The sequence below is a fragment of the Magnolia sinica genome, chromosome 3 (assembly GCF_029962835.1).
Source record: "Magnolia sinica isolate HGM2019 chromosome 3, MsV1, whole genome shotgun sequence".
Taxonomy (NCBI): Eukaryota; Viridiplantae; Streptophyta; class Magnoliopsida; order Magnoliales; family Magnoliaceae; genus Magnolia; species Magnolia sinica.
Window position 1 is genome coordinate 80,178,660 of NC_080575.1, and position 20,637 is coordinate 80,199,296.

General features: G+C 38.1%; 2 protein-coding genes across 2 annotated transcripts in view; one reads left to right on the top strand and one right to left on the bottom strand.

Moving 5' to 3' along the window:
- Nucleotides 1–20,637, bottom strand: part of LOC131240066 (uncharacterized) — a 63,382-nt gene that overhangs the window by 15,635 nt on the left and 27,110 nt on the right. Inside the window, exons 2-6 of the mRNA XM_058238086.1 lie at nucleotides 19,866–19,921; nucleotides 15,242–15,351; nucleotides 14,943–15,102; nucleotides 3,722–3,814; nucleotides 2,265–2,396 (exon numbers count right to left, since the gene is read on the bottom strand). Of these exons, the coding sequence (XP_058094069.1) occupies nucleotides 2,265–2,396; nucleotides 3,722–3,814; nucleotides 14,943–15,102; nucleotides 15,242–15,351; nucleotides 19,866–19,921 (551 nt within the window). The remainder of the gene's footprint in view (nucleotides 1–2,264; nucleotides 2,397–3,721; nucleotides 3,815–14,942; nucleotides 15,103–15,241; nucleotides 15,352–19,865; nucleotides 19,922–20,637) is intronic.
- On the top strand, nucleotides 11,117–12,050 carry LOC131240067 (uncharacterized). Its single transcript, XM_058238088.1, has 3 exons — nucleotides 11,117–11,441; nucleotides 11,568–11,698; nucleotides 11,816–12,050. The coding sequence occupies exons 1-3, from the start codon at nucleotides 11,204–11,206 to the stop codon at nucleotides 11,864–11,866; spliced, it is 420 nt and encodes a 139-aa protein (XP_058094071.1). The 5' UTR covers nucleotides 11,117–11,203; the 3' UTR covers nucleotides 11,867–12,050.

Sequence of the window (20,637 nt, forward strand, 5' to 3'; positions counted from 1 at the left end):
TATGTGACGAACAAGATGAACGGATCTAAATCTTAATTTGATGTGTAAACGAGCGGATATGGACATCTCTTAGTTGGTTTATTACAATCAGGTGGTCTAAAATCGACGTGAACAGTCAGATATCTTCATCTAGTGGCGAGTAGTCGATTAGACGTTTGGTCTTTGACGTAAGGAATGAATACCACAGTATAGGCCTTACACACACACACACACACACACACACACACACACACACACACACACACACACACACACACACACTCACTCACTCACTCAATTTGGTCACCTTGTTGTCTCTTTCCTACTTAAGAGCATTTAGTTGAGACAACTAATGTTTCTTCAACATCACTACGGTTAGGAGTTGGAGGGTAAAGCTCGTGAATACTAGCTCAAGCCTATGGACCAGTTTACGAAATTCTTCCTAGTTACTTCTAGGAAGTGATTACTTTAGATACCGTGTTTAGCTTCGACATCATCCACTCCATGACGAAACAATGCCTTAGGTTAATTTGTGTCCCTTTCATCTAATGCGAAGGCATATATTTTAAGCACATAAATGCCAAACTCATCAAGTCATGCCCCCTAAGACAACAACTCACTGCACAAAGCAGTCCAGGATGACCAAATCAGGTCATGTGGGAAGATCGAGCTGTAATGTCAATTCTCCCACACAGCCCGACTCATCATAATCATGCCTCATATCATATCAATACATCCATTGTCTCAAAGCGCTAAACTATAATAAAATGGATTTGGAATACATTTGAAGGAATTGTCTTATACCATCTAATGTAATACAACAAGTATCTATGTTCATGATCAGTGCACCATCCGGGTTTGTGGAACCTTGAGTACAATTCACATCATATACATGGGATCAGTGTTCGAAATATCAGTATCGCGTTACGTATCGCATCCTTGGGATACAGATACGTATCGGTTATCGCACGGGACCGATCGTCTGTATTGGGTAATTTATCATACTTTTTGGGAAACATTAGGAAAATGGTTGAATTTTTTAATGAAACTTTAAGGATTGTTAAAAAAGAACCTTAATACACACTTTTAAATCATAAGATCTCAAAAAAGAAGTGCACGTAATAGGTTTCCTTTGTATAGGGTCCTAAGATATGCGCTATCTACCTGAACTAATGCAACTATATTCAAATTGAATGCATAACATTTTGAGTATATGTGATGATCATTTCATCAAACACTCCTAAATACTTTGAAATTGGTCTCAATTGACAATTGGTTGAAGGGAAATTTTTAAAAATAATAATAATAATAATTGATATTTTAATAATTTTTAATTAAAATGATTTTTATTTTCCGAAAATTGATAAGGACTAAACAAATCAGTAGACCAGCCCTCATACATGATTGATTTCATGTTTGGAGTGCACCATTGCAAGCAATTTGAGAGAAATAGGGGAAATTTTGAACTTTCCCTAATTTTCCCCAAATCAAACCACCTACACTCAAATTTCAAAATTAGAGTGCATGTGATGATCATTTCAATAAATATTTCGAAATAAGTCTCAATTGATAGCTGGTTGAAGTAAAATTTTGAAAAAAAATAAAAATAATAAAATAATAAAATAATGGAGAACATGAAAAGCCAATGGATATTGAAGATATCGAAATCAAAGCTCCAACTCCATGATTTTTCATGCAAAACATGAAGAACCAATGGATTTATAACCATTTGATACTGATTTAACATAATTTCAACAAAAAAGGGGATCGGAAATTGAAAATGCTCATTGGATCGAACATGTGGGCTACATTGGCACTATCTATGCGTTTCGTATCGCACAGGTGGGATACAAGATATCTCGTGGGATATATCAGCCAATATCATCGATATTTAAAACATTGCATGGGATTATTCATGCTCTCCATTCCTCAATAACGGTGTTTAACGCTTGTGCTTGTCTAACAACGTTATATGCTAACCTTATCTAAAATACACCATCCATGCCTAATAAAGCCAAGACACTTTGTTACCAAAGAAACTACACAGATCAGTAGAAACAATCTCATGCTTCCTTTTAGGTTTTTGTCCATCCAAATCTTCCGTAATTCTTACAGATATTGCCAAAAAAAAAAAAAAAAAAACTAATTTTATGGAAGTTTCTGTTTCATGAGATTCTACTCAATAATCATACTATTTTTAACAGTGCAACACGATAAGAGTTCACCATATCATATCTAATAGGCACTTGCAAGCTACAGTGTTCCATTGCAAAGAGGTTGCTTACCAGGCCAAGTGCTTCCACAGCAATTCTTTGATTTTCAGCCCGACATACTCCCTCGAGTAGCTTCAATAGGTGCTCCCTTTGCTCTAATTTTAAATGTTTCTCAAGTCCTCGTGCCACCATCTCCATTTCAGGCTGCACGTAAAAGTTCACAAAGGGTAATCAGTTGTGGAATGATTACCATCAACCAGTGACAACATACATATATCAAGTAAAACTTAAAGCAGAAAGTAATGAATTAGGCAGCAGTTTCACTCTTCAGGAAGATCACTGGGACTGGGAAAATAATCTTTATAGTTAGAGTGGCCAATAACTTGACAGCTAAGATGACATGAGCATGGAGAACTTATCAAGAACCTGTAAGCCAACATTTGTAATTCTTAATAGCTACAAAGTGAAGCCGGTTGTACAACCAGGAGGTGATTACTTAGGGAAGAGTTTCCACTTTATACTCAATGCTCTTCCCATTTCGTTGTAACATTCCGATAAATGTCGAAGTTAAATGGCATCAGAAGAAAATATGCAATTTCTTCTGGGGCACTTGCATGGGTGTTCTTGCAATTTCTTCTGGTAAACAGAAAAAAGAATACCACTAAAGGAAGCAAATATAGAATGCAGGCTATAGCCCAAATGCTAGAACGAACTGCAAGTTGAAGTCGAGGTAGGTAAGGCAAAATCCTAGATGATGTTGTTTCAAGGCCAGGTCCAGTGGCCTCTATAATGCAGGCATCATTAAAGACCACTATTTCTAAGTAAAAAACTATGCCATAAAATCCCCGTCAAAATATGATATGCATGCATGAAAGTGATTCCAAAGGTAATAGCCACCTTTTTTTTCCGCCGGAAGACTGACAGGAAATATTTCATTGAGAACCTATGAAGCATAATAGAGATGTAAAGACTAAGACTTGAAAGAGGCAAGGCCCTAAGGTGCCATTTGATCAAACTTATTTTCAGCACTTTGTCACTTATTTTCAGCACTAAAACGATTCAGATGGTTGGAAAATCCAGATTATTAAGTGCTTAAATTAATTTTCACTGGAAAAAAAAGAGTACTGAATTGATTAATACATCCAATCCTATGTTGTTGAGGATCCCTTTTCCTCTGCCATTGTTCCTTGGCTTTCTATCTATATGTCTCATTTCATTGATAAGAATAATAAAAGAAAATTAACATACCCCTTGGTAATGAGAAAACGACAGATAGGAAAACAACTATAAAACCCTAACAACCATATGAGCACAGCAACATTCCTTTACATTATGTAACCACTGGTTAAAAATAAGATCCAGAAGGTACAAACAAGAAAACATCAAACATGTGAGAATCTATAATGCTTATGCTGAATGTTGCACGTGCAATGACGAACCCGGAGAAAAAAAAAAAATTTAAGTGGATGTACAAGGAAAAGAAGGCAACCCAATTACACATGGAGTATGGACATAAGCTAAATGCATACTGAATATTCTTCAGGAGGAAATATCTGATGAATAGCACAGATCTTGAGCAGTTCATCCAATGCTTCAGACCGTTTCCCTTGAATTTCAAAAGCCTGCAATCAAAGAAGCCATGTTTAGCAAGCCACTTCCAACACAATTGCCTACCATGACCACCGCCATCATAATCATTGCCTTGCTTAAATAGTATATTCACAAACAATTCACACTGCCAACCACTCATCAACCTTCCTCTTTTACCAAGGCTCTAGAATGACCATCATGGAGGCTCACATAAACAAAGTTATACATGAATTGCTAGGTGGACCTTGCCTCAATCAAGCGCCCTAAAGCTTAATTGTAGTGGGTGCTTTCTGGGAATGCGAGTCCCTCTGGCCTGGGTGGAGTCTTAAGAAATGATAAAGGAGAGATCTTGACGATGTTTTCAGGCCCTGTAGGGAGGTGGTGATGCAGGGACATGTGATGACCTAACCCTAGATGCATGTATAATCAGGTTAAAGAATGTTCAAATAAATACACCAATTAACTAACCGTTTCCAATCAAAGGGTTTAGGTAAATCTCAACACAAAGATGAAGTCATTCCGTCAGGATCATACCCCTTAGCATAAAATCACATAAACAGTAAAAAGGAAGGACCTAGGGATATGAGGATATCCCAGATCTAGCATAAGTCAGTCCGCGGTCAAGTTTGGATTTGATTCTACTGACTAATCATCCCTCTTCTCTGTTCAAACTAGAAACGGGATATCCAGAGAGGAACGAAAGGGGTGAAGAATGAAGAGTTCGAGATGAAGAAAGTACAGGTCCTTTTTGTCGTCAAAAGAAAAAGAGGATGATTCTTACCTTTTACTGCACCTCGAAGATTTAGAAAGAAGGGAACCTGAAATCAAGGTGGAATCCTCAACACCCAAGGGCCAATTCTGAAACCCTAATCTCTTGAATAAAGAGGAAGAAAAAATACGAATTTCTATTCATTTAATAATAATGAAAATAGGGTTTCTCACAACGTATATATAAGCTATGGAAAAGTAAAAGTGCACTAAAGCCCCTGAAAACAAGAAAAATAATAAAAAAACAAAAAAAATAAAGAAAGTGCAATAAAGCCCCTGAAATAAGGAAAAAAAAACAAAAACAAAAACGCCTAAAACTAAAACACTTGTGTGGTAGGGTGTGAAATCCGACCCATGGATCTATGATCAGGGTGCGGTCATGCAGCTCCTACACTCGTAGCGCGTCAGAAAATAGGTCCGGTGGACCCGACATCCATCCACATCAACTCCTCTGCTCCAGTACTTTGTCGGTGACACCTCCTCCCTTGGTACACTCTAAAGGGTGCACCAATGATGTCCGCATCAGGTGGCTATATTGCCACGGAGTTCTCTCCCTAAAAGAAGGGCTTCACATCTTCTCATCTTTGTTTTCAGAGTAGTTGATTATTAACAGGAACTCTAGGAATGCCATCCAGCGGGCCTTGTCCCAAGGTTTACATCTTGTATGCTAGAAATCGCCTTTTGTTACCAAGTTGAAAATGAAGTGTTATTTAGTTCAGAGGGTTACAAATGAAGTGGTCGATAAACTCAAGAAAGGCAAGTAACAAGAGGGTCACTGGCGAAGGTGTAGTAATATTGGTATTCATAAGCTGAAATTTGAAGTTGCTTTGCCAGTGATGTGGTTAAAGCCTCCATGGGAGATTTTCCAGTTGAATGTAGGGCATCATGAATCAACCCAACAGTGTTTGGTGGAGGTGGGTCTTCTCTTGCTCAATGCGGTGTGTGCATTTTCTCATTATTATGGGTACTGCACAAACATAACAGCTGAAATTCGAGCATTAACTAATGGTTTGCAGTATTGCAGTTACCTAAGAATTGGTAGTTCAAGTTCAAGAAGAAGATATTCCAAAAACATCTCTCACAATGATTGCTAAGACCTCACAAATGCATAAAGACACTATAAAACATACATGGGCCAGGTAAAGTTCTAAATGGTCAAGCTAACCAAATCCTCAGAAATTATGACATGAACAAGTTATAGCAGAAGTGGCCTAGGAAGCTGGGGAAAAATGATGGGGACATCATGCGCACACGCGCACACACCACCTCCCTTATGCTCGTACGCCAAAAGGAGAGCCCCACCGTCGATTTGGATCGATGACAATGTCCAGGGAGGGCCCCCTAGCTAGAGGACAAAGTTTTTATTCAAAAGAGTAGGCCCGTTAGTCAAGAAAAGCCCATCATGGGATCTCATGATCGTAGCCCACTAGTCGGATTGATTTCATATTTTAGGTTTTGCTTATTGTTATTATTTAGAACATCATGAATGCTTTGGATTTCTTTGTTTGGTTTTTATTTTAGTTTACTTCATCGCCAAGTAATAGGTTGCGCACATGGCGCGAGTTTATGGGTATAGAATTTTTCCTATAAATAGGCACCCCTTGCAATTCTTTTGATTCATTGAAGATTAATAAAAATTCTGTGTTTTCCTACTCTCTGAGTTGTGAAGCCTAATTGGGTGCGAAGCCCTCTCTTCATCGAAGGGTTAACTACTGTAATGCGAAGCCACATCTATCCCGATTCGCCCCCATCCATCACCATCTCTACTACCCATCTTCTACAATTTCTTCTTCTCATCTCACCCCATCATCTACACTTCGAATTAATCATCTATTGCAGCAATTCTCCTCCCCACAGCAAAATTTCATAATCTGGCCCTACAGGAGGGCTAAAACTTCGGCGGATCACCACGCACAAACCGAACATCGGATCAAGCTGAGATTTGAAGGATTTGGAGTCCATCCCTGGCCGACCAGGGCCAAGGTGGCCTTTTTCTGAATAGTGAGCCCCGCATACGTGCGTCCGGGATCGCACGTACGTGCGTCTGGGCCATTGTTGTTGTCCACGCATGCGGTACTTCTCTGGTTCGTCTTTCCTCTCTTTCACTCCGCTTCCACCCAAAATCCCTAAACCTAACCCTAAATTACTCAAATCTCCAATTTTATGCCCCTTTTCTTACCCTAGGGTTCCCCGAATTGGAATTTTTAAATCCCTTGGATTAGGGACTGATTACTATGCATGTGTGGATGATTATTTCTTATCTTTGAGTGCCGTTTGGTTTATAATTTTTATTGATCCAGCCCTATCATATGTAGGCCTGGACCCGCATAGATTCCCCTTAATTGAATGTTTGGACTTTCATGCGGGATATGAAATTTGTGTAATTGTTTCTGAACTAACGTAATCTTAAGCCTGAAATGTCGCATATCACATTTAATTTTCATGTCCTGCATCAAATTTGGTATCAAAGCCTAGGGTTCTTGTAGGAGAATTCATTACATGTTTAGGATTTGGTTGTTTATGTCCATTACGAGTCAATTCTCATCATATATGGCTGTTTAAGAGGTCCATAAACCCAGACATAAGCTGCTGAAATTTTCTGTTATCCCCTTATTTGAATTATTTTAGAAATTAACTTAATTTTCTATTTCTAGGTTTAGAAACTTTCCTTTTCTGTGAGAAACTATCTTAATCTGTTTTTAGAAACTAATTTCCTTTCCTTTTTCTTTTTAGAAACGAACTTACTTTCTATTTTTAGAAACTTTCCTTTTTCTTTTTCTTTAGAAACTAGGTTGTTTTTTTTAGAAACTTTTCTAATTTGTTTTTTTAGAAGCTTTCCTAATTTGTTTCTTTAGAAACTTTCCTAATTTGTTTTTTTAGAAACTTTCCTAATTTGGTTTTTTTTTTTTTAGAAACTTTCCTAACTTGTTTTAAAAACTTTCCTTTTTCGTTTTTAGAAACTAAGTTGTTTCTTATATATATATATATATATATATATATATATATATATATATATATATATAATCTTATATTTTGACAACTATTTTGCTGAATTTTGGTTGGCACCCTACACTAAACATGGAACAATTACAAGAGTCACTAAACAAGCTGTCCCAGAAGTTTGAGTTTTTAATTAAGCGCTTGGAAATGGACCAATGCTTTGAACAGCTTGATGTACGCATTACCCGACTAAAGACTATCGCCAGGACAAACCCCATCATTAGGGTAGATGTCCAATCTCAGGCAAGTGGCCTAGAGGATAGACCAATGAATGGAGTTGGTCAAGGAATCAATTATGGGTGTGCACCCGTGCACCCACCACATGAGAGACAACATGACTACTATTTTGAAGGGTACAACATGTGCGGCCTTATGGCTGGAGAGAGTGCACCAGAGGCTAGTGTAGAGTTACCCACTGAGGCCATTCTAGTAGTGGATGAGTTACGTGATGTTTTTCCTGATGTTCTACCGGATGAGTGTCCTCCTAGGAGAGATATAGAACACACCAGAACATGAGACACCGTAATACCTACAGCCGAGTTCACGTCTAATAGTTTTGTCAATAGGTCCACAGGTCTCAGTCCTTATGAAGTCGTTACTGGTTATAAACAGTGTTGTCATGTGCGATCGCATATGTGAATATGCGATCGCATATGTCACATATGCGATCGCATATGTACGTATTTTTGGGGCGATCGCATATGCGGTCCCTGCACATGCAATCGCATATGCCACATGTGCTAGCATATGCGATTGCATAATGGCCAACGGTCAGAAATCTGACCGTTTTTTGACCTTTTTAAAAAAAAAATCCTGATTTTTTTCTCTATAAATATGCATTCTAAGCATTCCTACATGCAAAAAAAGCTCAAACTCTCTCTCTATTCTCTATTTCTCTTACTACATCCTCTCTTACATATTTCTAATTCTAACTTCTAAGCACTCTACAATCTACATTCTATATCCACTCCTCTCCAATCTCCATCCATATTCCATTTCCATATTTCTTTTCTTTTCTTTCGACTTTCAAGAATCAAGGGTATAAGAATCAAGAATCAAGAATCCAAGATACATGATACATCATACCATCCATATTCAGGAATCAAGATTCAAGAGTCAAGAGACTCCTATCCAATCTCCATCCGCTGAATTGATAGAACTCTCTTTCTAGTTTCTACTTTCTAGTTCAATCAAGGGAACATACATAACATCACTCTCTCTTTCTATCTCATTTTCATTTAGAGTTTTATATTTCATAATATCCAAGTTCTAACTAAGTTTTCTAAGTTCTAACTTCTAAGTTTCTAATTCTAACAACTTCTTTCTATTTTATTTTATTTTTGTTTGTTAATTGATTTGTTACTTTGTTAGTTGTTAGTTGTTACAACTTACAAGTTTGAAGTTACAACTTACAAGTGACAAGTTACAACTTACAAGTTACATCTTACAAGTTACAACTTACAAGTTACAAGTACAAGTTACGACAAGAATTCAAGATCAATACTCAAGTGAAGGGGCAAAGGTGAAGAGAAGACAAGTAGACAACTTAGACAAGAATTTGAAAATTGAAAGTTGGTAGTTGAGAACCTCTTTTAGATTTGTAATTTTAATTTTATTTGTGTGTAAATCTCTCTCTCTCTCTCTCTCTCTCTCTCTCTCTCTCTCTACAAGTGTAACTCAACCCTATCACTTTTTCTCATTTTCTTTTCCCTCTTCTTCTCCCTTTCTACAAGTGTAAGTGTGTAACTCAACTCTCTCTCTCCCTCTTCTTCCCCCTTTCTAGTTTCTACAAGTGTAAGTGTGTAAGTGTGTGTGTGTGTAAGTGTAACTCTCTCTCTCTCTCTCTCTCTCTCTCTCTCTCTCTCTCTCTCTCTCTCTCCCCCAAGTCCCATCTCTTTAGGCTCTTTAGTCTTTACTCTTACTTACTCTCTTAGATCTACTTCTTTCTTACTTCTTACTTCTTAGTTCTTCTTCTTAGTCTCTTACTTTAGTTTTCTTTTTATTTGTAGTTTACTTTCTAGTTTCTAGTTAGTAGCTAGCTAGTTACTTTTTAGTGCTAGGATACTAGCAAGTGGCAATCAATAATACACACACCACCATCCACCATCATAAATCATAATGTCTTCTTCCCAATCTTCCTCTTTTAAGCCCAAGTCGAATGACCCGGGTTGGAAGTATGCACACTACCGTAGTGCTACCGAAAAGACTCACATAGTATGTGAGTTATGTAGGTATGTGAGTTCCAGTGGCATTGCAAGGCACAAGCAACACCTTGCACATTTACCAGGGTCAAATGCAAAAGCATGCAACAAAATTACTCCAGAAATCCGAAGGGAGATCATGGAGTATATGGAAAAACAATCAAGAAAGAAATGCGATAGTGCCCTACATCAGGAGGAATATATGGAACAAGATGCATATGAAAATATAAATGTAGTTAATGCAGATGAAGCTAGTCCCACTCCCCCTACTTCGACAGGCCAGTTTAGACCACAAATACAACCATAAAAAAGAGCCCGAGGGCATGGGCCCATAGATATATGGTGTAGACCACACCCCAAGGATGTGGTCGACCAAAGGGGTAGAGGGAAAGGGCCGACTCAAACAACTTTAGAGAACCGGTATAAACAAAAAGATAGGAAAACCACAATTCAATATATTACTAAGTGGTTTTATTAAACCGGCGTTGCTTTCAACGCCGTTAAATCGAAAAGCTTCAAAGTAATGATTAAGGCTATGGGTCAATTTGGACCTGGGCTTAAACTTCCTTCATATCATGAAATGAGAGAGACATGCCTAAAAAATGAAGTTAAATATACACAATCCTTCATAGCTGAATATAAGGAATTATGGAAAATATATGATTGTTCACTAATGGCCAATGGATGGACCGATAAATCCGATCGGTCTCTCATTAACTTTTTGGTAAATTGTCTAGCTGGGACAATGTTCTTGAAGTCAGTAGATGCGTCGGGCCATTTACACACAGGAGAATATTTGTTTAACTTACTAGACAGTGTAGTTGAAGAAATAGGTGAGGATTACGTTGTACAAGTAATTACAGATAACGCAGCCTCGTATGTAATGGTCGGTCGTCTTCTTATGGAGAAGAGGCGACGTTTATTTTGGACCCCCGATGCAGCCCATTGTATTGATCTTATATTAGAAGATATAAGTAGATTATTTATAAATGTGATTGCAATGGTTAGAAGAATTACAGTCTTTATGTACAAACACGCCCTTCTTCTCAGTCGAATGAGAAAACACATTGGGGGTAACTTGCTACGTCCAGTAGTCACCCGTTTCGCTACAGCCTTTTTAACACTACAAAGGCTACATGCAAAGAAATAAGAACTTCGAAGCCTTTTAGTGTCGGCCGATTTTACAAGTGGGCCTTAGTCAAAGAAGGTTGAAGGGAAACAGGTTCAACAAACAATTCTTTCTCAAGGTTTTTAGACTCAAGTGGCAAAGGCGCTAAAATGATCTGAGCCCTTAGTCACTGTTGCGATTGGTGGACGGGGATGAAAAGCTTGCAATGGGCTACATATATGATGCGATGGAGGGCGAAAAATAAGATCATGGACCATTTTAACTATAGAGACCGTGATTACAAGCCAATTTTAGATATTATAGATAGAAGATAGGGCAGCCAAATGTCATCCCCATTGTATTCGGCTGCTTACATCCTTAACCCAGCCTGTTTATTCGCTTCTGTTGATCCAGCAGAAGCACTAACTACGCATATGGTTAGATTTATTGATGTCTTGGAAAGAATGATTCCAGATAGAGGAGAACAGGACAAGATCTCAACTTTGCCGGACTTCTACACTAAAAGTAAAGGGATATTCTCAAGGGATATCGTAATAAGACATTGGACAATGAAATTACCCAGTAAGTACTTCTATGAATGAATGTTAGTGTACTGTCAACTGTGTACTGAACTCTTACAAAAAGTTTTTCTACAAAGTGTCTCTAAGAGACTAAGACTCTAACTTATACTTAAACTGTTTTTCTCAGCTGACTGGTGGGCTGCATATGGAGTGGACCCGAACAGGAAGGATCCAGCTCTAAAAAAGCTGGTTATGAAGATTCTTGGACTCACGTATTCTGCCAGTGGTTGCGAGCGCAATTGGAGCACATTCGAGGCGGTAAGTTTAGACTGTTTAGTAATTGTTTTGTTTTTTTGTTAACTTTAATTTTTTTAGTAGCCAAAGCTAAATTAATTACCTAAATAGCTAATGCCAAATGCGCTTTCTTTCTTGCAGATTCATACCAAGAAAAGGAATCGCCTTGAGAAAAAACGCTCAACAACTTAGTTTTCGTTCAATACAATCAAAAATTGCGAGAACGATTCCAAAGTAGGAAAGAAAAGCCCGGTTTCTTTGACCCTATCTGCTTAGATGAGTTGGATGCAGATAATGAGTGGCTCATAGAGACGGAGGACCCGGTATTTGCTGGAGAGGAGCTAACATAGGCACAAGTTAAAGATACCGCATATGGATCGACACTTGGTGAAGGTAGTAGTACCACTCAAAGGTGAAAGACGAAGGGGGCGAGTAGTAGCCGTCAACCCCGTTGATGAGATTGAGGAGATTGAAGAAGGAGAAGGTGATAATGATGATCAAGCTGAAGATCATTCACCATTGGATGTTGATGAAGTATTAGTACGTACAGATGATGAAGAAACAGAAGAAGAAGAAGTGTATGTGGAAGAAGGAGATGACTCGAATGATAATGATGATGATGATAGTGGTGGTGGTGGACCTAGTGGTGATATGCCACAAGGGCTACTAGATCAATGTATGTGATTAATGATTGTTGATTAGATAAATAATAAATACATAACTTCTTAATTTTATTTAATGCTTGTCTCATAAGTCTAAGTGTGTTGATGTTGATGTTGTTAGTTGTTGATAACTTGATATTAATAACTTGACATATTATATTATGTATCATGTACATGTAGTGTTGAATGTTGAATATGGATATTTCATATTTCATATTTGTTATTGACTTATTGTTAAATATAAAATGTTAATTGTTAAGATTTAAGAAGTTAACTATATTGCAATTTGTAAATGTATCATTATCATATGTATGTAATTGGTTGGTTTTTTTTTTTTACTTAAATTAAATGTATTTCATGTCCCAATGACATATAATAATTTATTTTGATTTTTCTGATTTTTTCTTTAATTTTTTGAAAAAATGCGAAAAAAATAAATATGCGACCACATGCGATTGTGTGATCGCACTTCGCACAGGCATATGCAATCGCATAGGATCGCATATGCTATTTGACAACATTGGTTATAAATCTGGGAAACCTATTAATCTTGTCCCTATGTCACTATTCCATAGGCCGTTAGAGCCTGCAGAGTCTTTTGCGCATCACATTCATTCATGGCATCAAGAAATCAGGCAAAAGATCACTACTAGTAATGAACATTATAAATTCTCTGCAGACGAGCATAAACATTTCAAAGAATTCAATATTGAGGACCCTATGATAGTCTGCATCAGGCCCGAGTGGTATCCTCCGGGGGCCGTTCGTAAGTTACACGCGCATAGCGCTGGACCCTTCAAAATTATAAAACGAAATGGTCTCAATGTGTATGAGGTAGATCTTCCACCTTTTATGAGAATTAGTTCCACATTCAATGTGGAAGATCTAGTTACTTTTCAGGGGACCACTGATACTTTGTCCGACCCTTCGCACACCCATCCTGATTCCCCAGATTTATCCCTTGATCCATGGCCCCATCCCGACCCATCTTCACAGCCCCTACATCTTGTACCTACCCCTCTCGTCCCATCTTCCCAGCCTCTATGTCTCATACCTACCCATCCCGACCCATTTTCCCAGCCTCTACCTCCCATATCTACTCTTCCTGACCTTTCTTCCCAGCCTCTGCCTCCCATACCTAACATTCACACACCCAGAGATGAAATAGAGGATATCCTGGACCATCAGATAGTTTCAACGTCGGACGGTGGGTTTCAGAAATACCTGGTTAAATGGAAGTCACGCCCAGCTTCAGACAGCATGCGGCTCACTAAGGAAGAGCTTCAGAGACTTGGTCCTGACATCCTGAAGCGATTCAGGAGTTTTATTTCGCCAATAGCGAAATCTTCACAGCTGGGGAGAATTGATGGGGACATCACGCGCACACACCACCCCCCTTACGCTCGTACGCTAGAAGGAGGGCCCCACTGTCGATCTGGATCGATGACGACGTCCAGGAAGGGCCTCCTAGCTAGAGGACGAAGTTTTGATTCAAAAGAGTAGGCCCGTTAGTTAAAAAAGCCCATCATGGGATCTCATGATCGTGGCTCACTAGTCGGATTGATTTCATATTTTAGGTTTTGCTTATTGTTATTATTTAGAACATCATGAACACTTTGGATTTCTTTGTTTGATTTTTATTTTAGTTTATTTCATCACCAAGTAATAGCTTGCGCACATGACGCGAGTTTATGGGTATAGGATTTTCCCTATAAATAGGCACTCCTTGTAGTTCTTTTGATTAATTGAAGATTAATAAAACTTCTGCGTTTTTCTACTCTCTGAGTTGTGAAGCCTAATTGGGTGCGAAGCTCTTCCTTCATTGAAGGATTAACTACCGTGGTGCAAAGCCACATCTATCCCAATTCGCCCCCATCCATCGCCATCTCTACTACCCATCTTCTACCATCTCTTCTTCTCATCTCACCCCATCATCTACACTTCGAATTAATCATCTATTGCAACAATTCTCCTCCTACAGCAGAATTTCAGAATCTGGCCCTACAAAAGGGTTGAAACTTCGGCGGAGCACCACGCACAAACCGGATATCGGATCGAGCTAAGATTTGAGGGTTTTGGAGTCCATCCCTAGCCGACCAGGGCGAAGGTGGCCTCTTTCTTAATAGTAGGCCCCACACATGCGGTCGGGATCACACGCACGTGCGTCTGAGCCATTGTTGTTATCCACACGTGCGGTACTTTTCTGGTTCATCTCTCCTCTCTTTCACTCCGCTTCCATCCAAAATTCCTAAACCTAACCCTAAATTACTCAAATCTCCAATTTTATGCCCCTTTTCTTACCCTAGGGTTCCCCGAATTGGAATTTCTAAATCCCTTGGATTAGGGACTGATTACTATGCATGTGTGGATGATTATTTCTTATCTTTGAGTGTCGTTTGGTTTATAATTTTTATTGATCCAGCCCTATCATGTGTAGGCCTGGACCTGCATAGATTCCCCTTAATTGAATGTTTAGACTTCATGGGAGATATGAAATTTGTGTAATTGCTTCTGAACTAACGTGATCTTAAGCCTGAAATCTCGCATATCATATTTAATTTTCATGTCCTGCATCAAAAAAAAAAATCAGCGATAGACAGCCTTACCCAAGCCTGCAGAAAACGTGAACGTGTGCGTGCGGCAACAGCTGCACACACAATTGTTGCAGCCCGAGCATCCTCAAGCCCAATATTATCTGCAAACCCCGCAACAAACTGACGGAGTTCCTCACCATCAATGTGAACAAGGTTAGGCTGGCACATTGCACTGCACCAGAAAGGTCCCAACTTCAAAATAGAATTAAGAACAAGGCAAACTTGAACCAGGTAGTAACGAAGTAGCAAGTAAACTAACAAATAGGAAGGCCAACAAAATTCAGTGTTAAAGAAATGCAAAGAAATAATACTTGCTGCAAGTGTTCAGAACAAAATCAACTGATGCACGATACAACGAATCACGTGCATTGGCTGTCTCAATTGAGACCTTCACACCAGAGGTCCTGCATATTCGACGCAGCTGCTCCGATGAAACAAAGAAAATCTAGTACGTCAATGACTTAACAATTCAATGATTAAGTATATGGTTCTAACATCAAATAGCAACTACTGGATACCTCTTTGCAGAGAAGAAGAAGAAGAAGAAGAAAAATAAAAAGCAAGGACTAAATGCATTCCCCCAACAACTAACACCAGTTACACAGAAAAAGAAACCATCCAAGTATAAGAAACGTGGAGTAGTTAGCACATGGTTGGAAGCTCATGTTTTTTCTTGCAACCAACAAACTCTGTGCAGTGGGTACTCATGTTTTTCTTGCAACCAACCAACAGTCTGCAGGGACACACATGCTCTTCTTGAAACCAGCAAAGTGTGCGCAGGGACACTGGAAATTTCACAATAGATAAAAGGAAAATAGTAATCTCAAAGTGGCTAAATGCATACATGATTCATTCAACTGATGTGTGTGTGTTTGTGTGCATGTGTGGGTTTGAACATAACGAACACAGTGTATGAGTGTATATGAGCACCTGAATATGTATGAATGTATGTATAGATTCTTTTTTTCTTTTTATTTTTCATTTTTTGGAAGGATGGTATCATCATAATCATCATCATAGCCTTATCCCAACTATTTGGGGTCATCTACATGAATTCTTTTATGCCATTCCACTCTATCAAGGGCCATAACTTCAGTTAGACCATAGGTCTTCAAGTCTTTTCTTACTGCCTCCACCCATGTCCTTTTGGGCCTTCTCCTCGCCCTTTTACAGCCTTCGACTTGTACCAACTCATTCATTCTAACCAGCACAGTTTTTGGTCTCCATTGCTTTAATCACATGGTAAGCATATAGCTTTAACCAGATGCCTAATTAGGAGAAAACTTTAGAACATATATGAGGACCTTGTTGAGATGGATGTGTTGGATGTTTAGGAAGGATAGGATGAAGAATCAGGTCATAGTAAGAAGGCCAGTAGAAAGAGAGAATGATGGATTGCACATTGAGATGGTATGGCCATGTGCAATAAGGACCAGATATGGCTCCAGCATGGAGGTGAAAATTAATTAGGGTTGAAGAGCCTGAAAAGAGAATGAAAGGAAGACCTTAAACAACTAAGATTGAGGGGGGGGGGGGGGAAGGGATTGTGAGAATAAGTAATTAAAATAATTATATTCTTTGTTATTTTCTTCTCTTGAAGAGGGTGAAAACCCCAATCTAAGACTCCAAAAGTGTGGAACAGTGATCCATTCTTTTTCTATTCTTGTCCGTACAAGATATTTCCACCTTACATCAAATTGAAATCAGAGAAAGTTCATCCATGGGCTTTATTGAGATCAATAATGAGCAACAAGAGGAATATCTTGGAGAAGTGGCTAGGACAAATACCGATTGGAAGGAGCTACTCAAGAGATATTGAATAGATTGGATCAGTTGGCACTGTCTAAACAGTGTCAAGGAGATCCTCCTCATACATGATATGTGACCGATAGGAGGATCATGAACACAACTATGAGGAATATGCACCAAATTCTACTGAATCTGCAGTCGGATAACTCTCTATTAGTTGGCTCATGTAGAACAAACTTTTAATGGAAGGAGATGATGGACAAAGAAGTTAAGCTCATGGCAACTCAATTATAACATCATGCGCTCTTTTGGTAGACCCAACCCTAGAATACCCACAGTGCTTCAGGTAGTTAGAGAGTTGGAAGAAAATTTTGGATGCGATGCAACAAAAGTTCTTGCCATCAAATTATGAGCAACAACTTTGTGATTTAGGCTCCATCACTTCAGCAAAAAGATCTGGCTGCTTGAGCTTATACGGAGTTATAGAGCCTCATGGTCCATAACGACCTCAATAAATTAATCGATCGAGTGGTAGCAAGGCAAGCCAACAGGTTGAATTACAAGATCGAACAAAATATATCAATGACCAGAGCTTACCAATTTCAATCGAAAAAGCATGCATAAGAAATGAGGATGTGGGTAGCTCAAAATTCTCCCACGAGTTTGTGAAAGGAAAACGGAATGGGTCTTTTTCAAATCCAAACCCCCCGAACCCTAATAAATGGTTGGAGAAAAAGAAGTGGATCAAGAGCCACCCAGGCATGATAGGGATAAAAAGAAGTGCTACAAGTGCCTCAAATTTGGCACCGTTCCATTGATTATCTGAAAAGGCAATTTAAAGACGAAGTTCAGTTGGCAGAGAATAATAAAGATGATGAATGCAACAAAGTCAGATAGAGGTTGCGATGAAGAGATAGTTATGCAGGAATTTGTACATGGAGATCGAATGCAAAATTTCTTTGTACAGCATGCTCTGTGTTTCAAAAATCTTCACAAATAGAAGAATGAAGTATCAATGCCTTCGTGACAACTTGCATAGTGAAAGGGAGAGCATATGTCAGACATAAATGATGAATAGAACACAAACTACACACAGAAATCAAGTTAGAAATAAAAGTCATGATCTACAGGAATTCAAATATATAACATTTTGGCATATAGTCTAGAAGAATGTAGAAGATGTGGGTGGTGCCTCATAGAAAACCAACAAAAAGCTCTCTCTAAGTGATGAAGATAAATTCAGCATTGGACTGACGAGAAAATCCACTAATCTCCAACAACAAGCCATAGAACCTATACTATGTGCGTACAGTTGCAGGTATCTGATAGAGCAAGGATTGGGTTTGGAGGATCCTCATAATCCAATTTCCTAGGATACAGATACAGTAGGGATTGATTACTGCCCACAAATATAATCACATTACAAGTACATCTATAACAACACTGCAAGTTGAATTTGGTACCCAATTAGTAAGATAAATATGCTATTAATTAACAGTTTGAGAGTTGAATGCCCTAGAGGATATGAATATCCTGTCTCAAGAAAGGGGGATCCTTATCCTTACCTTGAGTATCCAATTAACAGACTCAGTACTCAAGTTTTTTGAAAGATCTGAGCATCATACCACCTAATGCACAGCATTCATGATGCATATGATAAAAGGATCACTAATCCCTAGCAATAGATTAAAGAACTCTCTTTTTTTCTCGATATGTAACCTGGCTTGAACCTGAGAGCTCAATGTTGAAATGCAGGCTGTCTCGAATTGGTTATTGTTCATATGTACGAGTAATGAAAAATGAGTGTATAACACTCACAGAGAATAGCCTATTTAGCAAATAGCAGTACCAATCTGGTAATAGTCGTATGACGAATTGGGTTGAATGTCTCATCTAAACCAAGAACACATGGTTAATTGCTTCCCTTTGAAACTGAACTCCCTTTTACAGATGGTCTCTTTGCAATGTGAAAGCAATGACTGGACAGAAACTGTCTATCCGGTGAACACAGCGGGCAGCAAATCACCTACTAACAGGTCTGGTCTCAATCATATAACTAGGTCAATGGCTAAGAGGTTGAAGTTCTGACTTTTATCTTTTTGAAGATGCACTCAGGTTGGAACTCTTTAAAGCTCAATGAAAGAAAAATGCTATTAGTACAGGGAATGTGTTACCTTGTGGGTTGCATCAGAGATCCTAAACACTTATTGGCACAACATGACACTTCCCCATGCACGGGAGTACTGTATCTTGATGCTAAACAGATAAACCAAATGAAAATTTATTCAGAACAAAGTTCTTGTTTGCTGTCATCATCAAATCATGTACCATCAATGTAAGCACTGGTATCCTTTCTATCTGTACTACGCAGATCATTGAGTAAATATTAGTATAATAACTGACCATGAAATTGACAACCCACTACATGTCATGACCAGTAATGCATAAATAGAACTACAATATCATTTTTCCTTGCTGAAAAAAAAAAAAAAAAAAAAACTCAGAAATCAATGTTACCAAAGTATAAAATTGAATATTGAGACTAAAGCCGATAGTCCATACAAATCATTTCACCCACTGGAATAATGTGCATTGATTTAAAACGGATAGCCCAAACATAAACATATTCCAAATGAAGTCCCTTTTCATTTGCTGTTATCGCAAAATCCCGTGCCATCAGCATAAGCATTGGGTTCCTCATATTGAAGATCACTGAGTAAATATGTGGCATACCACCAACCATAATGACCAGTAATGCACAAATAGAACCTTGATCTCATTTTTTATTGTTGCAACAGAAAATGAGCTGTAAACTTTAAGAAAATAAAATTTAAATGTAGAAACTAAAAAAAAAAAAAGTTTCTATAAAATATAAAGATGATCTAATTGGATGATATATATGTGCGTGCTTGTATGCATTTATAACAATTCTTGGGATAATTTATCTATTTCGCAAAGCAGAACAAATTATACACAAAGAAGCACACATCCCCTCACTATCTAAGATTTAGACATGATGAATTTCATGTGGCATTTGAAGGATAAGACACTGCCAATCTAATATGTCATCTAAATGATGAGGCATTGCAGGCTAGTAGAAAGATATTAACCATAACTGCAAGTTTACATATGAACTACAGAAGATAAATACAAGTAGAGACAAAATAGGCAACAAAAAAAACTAACTTGGATAATATCATCTTCAGTAAGATCCTTTCCGCTCATTCTATTATCCATGATTGCTGTAAACCAAGTCAATAACTAGTGATTCAAAGGAGAAAAACACCAACCATAGCATTCATGAAATTGTTCCCAGGAGAAGGGGAGATTTGACTTTACCTACAAAATAACCAAGCAACCAACTGGTGTTTAATTAATTGGTTCCCTCATGACTTCTGAACAAATTAAACAAAAGCAAGAATGATCACAAACTATCATGCTACTAACCCAAAAAAAAAAAAAAAAAATCATACAACACTGTTACGGGACATACATTTCATACAGGAAAAAAAAAAAAACAAAGCTGCTGAAAATCTTAGCTCAAAGTGGTAAAGAATCCAAAGAAGTTGGAACCACTACATGCAGAAGGGGCCTCTGGAAATGTTGTGCACATGAAATCAAACAAAGAAAGTAAATCATGTCCAATTAGTCATCCTGAACCAATAGTAGAAAGTTTTGTTTCATATAAGAATTTTTATAACACATCATCAGTTGTTTATAAGAATCGAATGTATCAAATTTTGAGTGTCACACCAAACCCGGAGTGGACAAAATAAAACAAAAATAGACAAAAGTGGCAGACGAAGAAATGGAAGCTTTATCAAGAAAATCGGGGAGAGGTAGCACCCAGATAGGAAGGAAAGAATGTGATTAGCTGCAAATGGAAAGGGTTGAACTTCTTATTGTAATTAAAACAATATCCAACCTGTTGGCATAGTTGTCAAAATTCTATTATATA

Coding starts and splice junctions, on each gene's coding strand:
- LOC131240067 (XM_058238088.1), top strand. CDS start 11,204: ATGTCATCCCCATTGTATTCGGCTGCTTACATCCTTAACCCAGCCTGT. Junction 11,442..11,567: donor TTGGACAATGAAATTACCCA/GTAAGTACTTCT, acceptor TGTTTTTCTCAG/CTGACTGGTGGGCTGCATAT. Junction 11,699..11,815: donor ATTGGAGCACATTCGAGGCG/GTAAGTTTAGAC, acceptor TCTTTCTTGCAG/ATTCATACCAAGAAAAGGAA.